Source organism: Pseudophryne corroboree, chromosome 2 (assembly GCF_028390025.1).
Source record: "Pseudophryne corroboree isolate aPseCor3 chromosome 2, aPseCor3.hap2, whole genome shotgun sequence".
In the NCBI taxonomy this organism is placed as follows: Eukaryota; Metazoa; Chordata; class Amphibia; order Anura; family Myobatrachidae; genus Pseudophryne; species Pseudophryne corroboree.
The window spans coordinates 468579720-468588537 of record NC_086445.1 but is presented as its reverse complement, the minus strand read 5'-3'; the positions used below and the strand labels follow the sequence as shown (position 1 = coordinate 468588537).

At 47.8% G+C, this 8818-nt stretch overlaps 1 protein-coding gene across 1 annotated transcript in view; it reads left to right on the top strand.

The window, feature by feature from the left end:
* The first annotated feature begins 1253 nt into the window (after positions 1–1253).
* The window catches only part of LIMS1 (LIM zinc finger domain containing 1), a 148358-nt gene continuing 140793 nt past the window's right edge, over positions 1254–8818 (top strand). Inside the window, exon 1 of the mRNA XM_063953811.1 lies at positions 1254–1445. Within this exon, the coding sequence (XP_063809881.1) occupies positions 1417–1445 (29 nt within the window). The 5' untranslated portion in view covers positions 1254–1416. The remainder of the gene's footprint in view (positions 1446–8818) is intronic.

The following is an 8818-nucleotide window of genomic DNA, read 5'->3' as shown; positions in this document are numbered from 1 at the left end:
ATAGTACCCAATGGTACTAATATGGACCCCAGCATCCTCTACGGACTAAGAGAAAAGGATTTACCGGTAGGTAATTAAAATCCTATTTTCTTAAGCTGTAAACCACAAACATCAAAATGATAACAAAATAAGGCTTGAAATATCTAACTTTGCACGTAATGAGTCTACAATATATAATATATTAGTTTCACCTTTTAAGTTGAATTACTGAAATAAATGAACTTTTGCATGATATTCTAATTTTCTGAGTTTCACCTGTGCATTTCAGTAATGTTTGTTCCTGCTTCAGCTTGATAATGGGCAAAGCTTGAGCTGCATTATAGGAACTTTATTGACCATGTAATACATTTCCTGGAAACCTTATGAAGTGATTTGCTGAGCAGTGTATCATTACACATCCTCTCTGCCCATTGCACTAGGAAGTGGGCATGATGCAGGCCGGTGGCACCGCTCTACTGGGATTCTGAAGAGAATGCAGTTACATTGCCGGCAGTCGGGATCCCGGCTGTCAGGATACCGACGCCGGAATCCCGACAGCTGACAATGCCGCCAGCCGGAATCCCGGCTCACTGGGGCTGTTCTCAACTCGTGGGTGTCCACAACACCAATAGAGTGGGAATAGAACCTGTGGCGAGCACATCGAGCCTGCAAGGAGACTCTCTGCGCTCGCCCCGCTGTCGGTATACTGAAGGCCGGCATCCTGACCGTCAGTTTTTCATACTGATCCTGTCTAAAGGACTCCCCAAAAATTGAGAGTCAACTGTAATACTTTATTACAGTAAGGGGTCATTATTCCTTATAACATTCAGTCTAGTAATGATCATGCTTTCTTCGTGATAATTTATAGAATATAAAACATGCTTTTCTGTATTATAATGGTGACATTCCCTAAGGGCCCCCCTGTCGTTCTGGGAAAGCCACAGGTTGCAGGAATATTTCCTAGGCGACACGACCACTGTAGGATTAGGCTATGTCACGCCTCAGCCCTTAAGGGACACATACTGTGGCCCGATACAGTGACAGTGTGACAGTCCGGCATTTCAGGGGTTACTGATGAGCGCGGAAATGGCTGACATTACATCACCACTAGGGGCAGGAAATCGCCAGGCGCTGACAGGCTGCAGCGGTATGCCCGGATGTAGCTGACTGTGGTTATAATAACATTGAGTATTAACAAAAATGGGCGTGTCCTACATCCTTCCTCCTCCTGTCCCCATGGCAACCCCTCCTCCGCGAATGATTGGCAGGCTGGGGAGGGCGGGGCGCAGGCGGGAGTGGGCGGAGGGATTGCGCGCTCCCGGGACTCTGCTGCCCATCCCGCTCCCTCCCTGTGTCCCGGCCACCAGTGACTGAGCTCGTGAGCCGCGCTCCCATCACACCTACAGACCCCAGCAGCTGCAATATCCGCCGGCCCTCATGCTGGCCGTAGCGGGGATGACGAACAGGTAAGAGTGCCCGATGTCCTGCTGATTGCTCAGTATCTACTAGGAGCCGGTGTCCTGCCGCGGGGTCCGCTCCCTGCCAGCCCGGGGCACAGTGTCCCCCTATCCCTGCTGCGGGCTGTTACATAGCGCGTCTTGCCCCTTCTCTGGTCTCTCTGCCCCCAGGCATGTGCACTCTGCTGGGACTTTGTATCCTGTAACTCCTCATGTGTGCGCTGTGGCGGCATCTGCCCTGTGCCCCCAGCCTGGTGTTCCCCGGCGGCATGTGTGCCCGGGCTGCCGCAGGCTGTGTGTAGGACACCGGGCATGTGTCATGTGCTCCGCCGGGCCCCAGTTCCCTGGATGCCCTCTCCCCCTCCCGGAGGACGCGGATCAGGGCTGTGAGTGCCGGCAGCGCTGGAGGCTCGGGGTTCCCGTGCTCCCCTCCCTATAAGCGCCCTGGTTATCTGTCCCCGGCCGCTGCTCACATGACTTGTTGCTCTGCAACATTTGTTTTATTAATGTAATAAAAGCGCAGGACCCCGTCTGTTGCCCCCAGCTGGGGCAGTGTGCTTACACCATCTCGATGATAAGTATTCCTGCATTACATATGTGTAAAAGTTCTGTGACTCTCCTGACATTGATGATGTGTTCATTGCCTGGGATGACTGAGCCCCTTGTCTTGAAGGATCCTCTTTGGTATGGGTACAGAGAACAGTTCTAGGCTACAACCACACCCAGCACACTTTGGCAAATGACTATGACATTGTAGTGTACAATCCTGTGCCATGACATTACGCTTCCTTTTCTTCCCAGTATAATGCCCATGTTAGGTTATAGAGCCAGGTAGATGTTAGTTACATTTCTTCATCATCTAATATTCTTCCAACATCACTTCTGTATAAATCTTGTCCATACAAGGAATAGGAAATTGTCCCAAACAGGAAGATACAATGAATGTGTGGAATGCATCTGATTCCTTCACTCTGTTGTGCAATGTGTGTTGTATCACCCCCAGGAATTGAGTAATGATTGGAAGACCATATGGTTGATAAAGCAAATGGCAGGGTTATATTATGGTTCACCCTAATCTCTCCTGTGACCTCTGTGCAGCCTGACCATCTGTTCTTAGCACATGTAATTCTCTTTCTAAAATGCACTCTCTAGAAAAACAGCTTTTGCAACTATAATGTATATACGTATGTAGCACAAGGAAATATGTTCTTGTGGTTCATACTTGCGTCTTTTGTTAGACTTTTTTTTTAGGCGGACATACTTTGTTTATGTAGCTTATGGTGAAATAATTTTATCATGGCCTTTAGCAAATTATTAAAATGAGTCTTGGCAGAAGTTTGTAGTATTCCTGTAAAGTGTGTTTAATCTGGGGTTAAAGTGGTACCGGGTACAAAGATGGGTCACACACTGCAATACCTGTTGAGACTTATGTGAATGACAATGCTTTTCCTTCTGTGTCTATTTTGTTATCTGTGATCTGGTAATAGATTATTAAAAAGTCTATTTATAATATACACTGTATGTAAATCAGTGGTCTGTTTAGTAACTGTGTAAAGGATAATAATAAAAAAATGATTTTAAAGTGAATTTCCAGAGTATCATAACTGGCCTGACCAGTGAGCATGCTAGGTCTGTGCTTTGAACTATAATTAAAGCTGCAATATCACCTAAAACAGTGGTTTCCAAAATCTGTCCTCAAGGCACCCTAAAGCTGGGTGCACACTAAACAATGTGTACGTTGTACTATCCGTACACGCGGCACTAGTCTTCACGCTAGTCTGTTTTAGCAGGCGTCACAGCGCCCTGCCCAGTTGTAAAGGCACCGCGCCCAGCCCAATTTTTAAAGGGCAAAATGTGCCCTGCCTCTTTAGCGACGCCCTGCTAAAACAGCCTTCTGCAATGTGAATAAATGCAGTGAGCTATTCACATTAAAGGGGGTGCTTGGTGAAAGCTGGGGCATGCCCCTTTAGTGACATCGGCAGGGTTGCGCCTCCTCCCCGACTGGCCATATCCCCTTTTTAAGGCGCGATTCATGGGCTGCACCTTCGCGCCTGTCCTGCCCCAATTCTATGGGGAACACTACTGCACGGTGCAATAGATGACGCGCAATGTACCATTTCATGTAGTATTTAGTAACATGGCGTGCAGCAGGTATGATATATTGTTCCTATACGCGTCGGAACAATATATCATAAGACGGATCACTTATTGTGTGCCCAGTATAACAGTCCTGGTTTTAAAGATATCCAGGGCTCAGCACAGATGGTTAGATCAAATTGACTGGGTATTAATTCAGTCACTTGTCGCCAAGCATCCATATACTTAAAACCTGTAAAGTTAGGGTGCTTCGATGACTGCTTCAAAGTCACGCAGCAAAAATATAGAATTGTGGCTTCACAGGGAATAGTACTAATTCACATTACACCACGCAGTATTACCCCCTATACACATTACGCCACGATAGAGCCCTTTATACACAGAATGGCAGGCAAAGCCCCTTTTACATTTTACACAAGGTAGAGCACATTATACACATTATGCGCCCCCCCCCCCCCAATCTCTGTGAGACTGTGACTGAGGGCACTGACCTGTGCAAGCTGGGAGTACAGTTACTGTTAGGTGCACGTGCAGTATGCTGCACCTGCTGGGGGCTGGGCCAACCGATCTGCCTGCTGGACTTGCTTGTCTCCTGGGTCAGTTTTTCATTCTCCGTCCTGCCGAAACGCTGTGGGGTGGGCTGCGAAAGACATCATGACATCTCTCAAATCTCAGGAGACGCGGAGTGTGCGGGCAGCTGTAGCGATGCCTGGCTGTTTGCAAGTATTATCAGCGAGTGAAGGAACCCGGTGCTCCCCACCACTGGCAGCGCTGCAGCTAGCTAGCAGTGATGGTGGACAGGCGGGCAATAATGCAAAGTGGCCCTGCGGGTATTGCCAGATGTTTTCTCTGGCTGGGTCCACGGGATTATCCACAGGATAACATTGGGATATTGTCGAGCGACAGCGAAAATGGCACCAACACGGTCACAAGCTTTCTGGCCTCCCAGGATGCATTGGGGCCTCCACTATATAGTCCCGCCCACTGACTCAGTCAGATCAGTTTTTTGCTTGGTGCGGCAGGAAGCCGCATGGTCACAGGGCTGCTGTGAAAGCAGCCTCAAGTTTTCATTACTTTATTTTTATAGACTTAACTGTTTTGGTTTGAGCGACTTCTCTTAGCGTCTTAAACGTGTATTAAGAAAGAGTCGCTCCAACAACTCCCCACCGGGTCGCAACAACGCTTACCTTCGCGGTACAGTGCTGTCTCGACGGGCGTCTGTGTCGGATGTTCTAGCAGGTCCAGCAGACATTACCAGGCTGTGGCCGGAGCATGGGGAGACAGTGAGTATATGGACTTCCTCTTACTAGAGGGGTCAGGACACAGCTACGCTGATTTGGTGGAGACTACAAACAGCGTGTTGATGCGCCGAACATCTCGAGTGTGACAGCGCTACGCTCCGGGGATCATAGGCGCCAGGACTAGGTGAGGCCGCGATCCTGGGAGTTTAAGTCAACAGGGGGTTTCAGACGCTCTCCTGGCCGTCCCTCCTCCGAGTTCATGGCCAGTTCCCGCGGGTCTCTCGTTTCATGAACTGAATGACCTCACTTCCGGCTCAGACGCTACCACGAGGGTACTCGGTCGCAGCTTAGACGCTGCGGTTGTGTACACTGGCTATAAACCCGCCCAGACCGAGTCGCAGGCCTTTAGTGTCTGCATGTACGTGGAGTCGCTCAGCGTCCGTGTCCGTTGGTGAGCGTCCGTGTCCGTTATCAGTTACCAGGAGCGGCAGTGTACACCAGTAGCGTCTGAATCCACTCAGCGTCTTTCGAGCGTCTTTGCTTGGATATGGAAGTGTGGTGAGTCTCCCTGTATCCCGCTCCCTGGAGGCAGGGTATACAGTACTAAAAATTCCTTCTACTTCTTAGTGTGCACTGTTAATTTTTAGTGCCTATTGCATATGAGACCTGTATATTACTGTGTTTTCTGCATGTTATGTTGAAAAAAGAACCAGTTTAATAGAAGTACAATTTTCCTACTTATGTATAAGTTATTATGGAGGTTGTATTCTCATATGACAATGTCTAATGCTTTAACATGTGACTGACTGCTAGTATGTGTGCTGACTTTTCTGTGTAATGTCAGTCCTGTTCTGACCCTCAAATCAGGTGCACTGTGGTCAGATTGATTTCACCTCTATATACTGATTATAGGGTGTGGTTCAGTCACAAAATTGTGTAGTCAATATCAGAAAAAATGTCTGTGAGCGGCAAAAGTGATGAGGAGAATTTGTCAAGCACTCCTACAGCCCTAACATGCTTATCTTGTAAGTCAGGGGTAATTGATATGATTCAATTGGTCACTTATGAGGGTTTGTGTGCAAACTGTTTCGCTTTTCAGCGAAGTAAAAAACAGGAGTTAGTTCAACCTCCAGTAGAGCCACCATGGAATATGTTCGCAAAGACTCTGTCTTCAATAGCGGACAGGTTAGCTCCAGTAGCACCACCTCAAGGGTTAGGTTACACTATGAACCCATACATGCAGCTCCCTTCCTATGGTTTGGTTCCAGTAGCCTCTACAAGCAACCAAGGGGGTAGGTAAGACTAAGACAGATACGTCTGTATGGCAGACTACACAAGAGGATACATCGGATGATGATGCGGAAACAATAGATTCAACTCCGTATGATGATCAGTCGCAGAGCTTTAGTTCAGATGATGTAGCTGAACTCATTAAGGCAGTAAAGGCTGTGCTTTCTCTGGAAGAACCAGCCAAGACAGCGTTAAAAGCAAAAGCACCTGTATACAAACGAACAAAGTCAGTGAAAGCTGAATTTCCAGCGTCAGAGGAGTTGACGGAAATGATGGATGAGTCTTGGGCAGCGCCCGGTAAAAAGTATAAGATTCCTAGGAGATGGGATTCTTATTATCCATTTCCTGCTGGAGATTGTTCGAAGAGAGAAGTTCCTCCAAAAGTAGATGCACATGTTCTGCGACTAGTGCACAAATCTGCTTTGCCACTGTCATCTACCTCTTTGAATGATGTCACAGACAGGAGGGTAGAGAGCCTATTGAAAAATATTTTTTCTCTTGTGGGTGCAGTGGTAAGACCTGCTATGGCTTCGGCCTGGGTAGCAAAGGCAATGGGCGAATGGATAGAGGAACTAGAAAATGACATCCCCTCTCCTACTAGGGAGCAAGAGGATCGTCTTTGCCGTTAAAGACAATCTGCCCAGTATTTAGAAGAAGCAGCCATTGATGTAGGCACTGTTGCTTCTAAAGCTTCAGCCCTGGCAGTAGTTGCTCGCAGAGCAGTCTGGCTACGGACCTGGAAGGCAGATGCGGAGTCCAAGAAGGAATTGGAAGCATTGCCTTTCGTGGGTAATATATTATTTGGAAAACCTTTATCGGATATCCTAGAGTCAGAGGCTGAATCGAAGAAGGTCAGATTTCCGGCTACCTACAACCCTAAGTCCAAGGGTTTAAAATTTCGCTCATTTCGCTGGCAAAGCAAAGCGAAAGGTAAAGAGGAGCCTAAACAACCACAGTTTAAATCCAGGGGTAGGAAGCAGTGGGCTAGCAAAAAGCCAGCTTCCAAACCTGAACAAAAGCCCTCAGCCTGAAGAGACAGGCCTCCGCCTGGAGGATTCCAGGGTTGGGGGCCGACTCCTGCAATTTGCACACACATGGCAACAGTCAACAACAGATGCCTGGGTGCAGAAGGTAGTATCTCAGGGGGTATGGGTTCCCATTCAGGAGGCAGCCTCCTCAAAGATTTTTTTGCACCAGCCCGTCTCGTATAGAGTCGAAGGCCAATGCCCTGCAAGAAGCAGTCCAAAAATTACTGCAGTCAGGTGTGATTGTCCCAGTACCTCCATCACAAAAGGGACAGGGGTATTACTCCAATCTGTTTCTAATCCAGAAACCAAATGGGTCATATCGACCAATTCTAAATCTGAAGATGTTGAACAATTACATATGGATCCCGAAGTTCCACATGGAGACGTTGCGCTCCATAATGTTGGCTATGGAACCGGGAGACTATATGGTATCTCTGGATGTGCGGGATGCTTACCTACATGTGCCTATAGCACTATCGCATCAGTGTTACCTCAGGTTTGCCATCCTCAAGGAACACTTCCAGTTCCAAGCTCTGCCCTTCGGGCTAGCTACAGCACCCAGGGTGTTTACCAAGATCATGGTGGTTATGGCAGCTTGTCTGCGCAAACAAGGGATAAGGATATTCCCATACCTAGACGACCTATTAATCTTAGCACAGTCGCAAGATTTACTGTTGAGCCATCTCCAACAGACGATAGTTTGTTTACAGAGACACGGGTGGCTCATAAATTGGGAGAAGTCGTCCCTGAATCCATCACAGCGGATGGTTCATTTGGGAGCCATATTGGATTCAGACTTACAGAGAGTTCTCTTACCAGAGAAGAAAATAGTCAAGGTGCAGGTCATGGCTCAGAAAGCGTTGCAAGCCCAGACAATGTCAGTCCATGCAGCAATGCGACTGTTGGGTCTGATGGTATCAACGTTCGACATGGTGGAATATGCACAATTCCACTCCAGACCATTGCAGCATCTCATTTTGACAAAATGGAACGGAAATCATCAAACAATAAAGAAGCAGATGATAAAGATTCCAGTAAATGTAAAAAGGTCTCTAGCATGGTGGCTACAGACAGACCATTTAAACAAGGGGAGACCCTTTTGGATAAAAGAGTGGCAAGTCCTGACGACAGATGCCAGCCTGCAAGGTTGGGGGGCGGTACTCGGAAGCCTATGGTTCCAGGGAAAATGGACCGCAAGGGAAAGTCGCCTGCCGATAAATCTGTTAGAAATAAGAGCCATTTACTTGGCCCTAGTTCAGGCAAAGGACAATCTACAAGGAAGACCAGTCCAGATCCGCTCAGACAATGCGACGGCAGTAGCATACCTAAATCATCAAGGAGGGACTCACAGCAAGAGTCTGATGGAGGAAGTAACTCCCATTCTAAAGTGGGCAGAACTCCATCTCCCAGCATTGTCAGCAGTATTTGTCCCGGGTGTACTAAATTGGGAAGCGGATTTTCTCAGTCGGCACACCATTCAGGAAACCGAATGGGCACTACACCCAGAAGTGTTTCAGACACTGGTGAACAGATGGGGGCTACCGGAGATAGACCTTATGGCGTCTCGTCTAAACAACAAAGTTCCGAGGTACGGATCAAGAACAAGGGACCCAGGAGCAGTCCTGGTAGACGCACTGTCAGTAGAATGGAGGTTTCAGCTGGCATATCTGTTCCCTCCAATATCTCTGTTACCCAGAGTAGTGAGAAAGATAAAACAGGCAAAAGG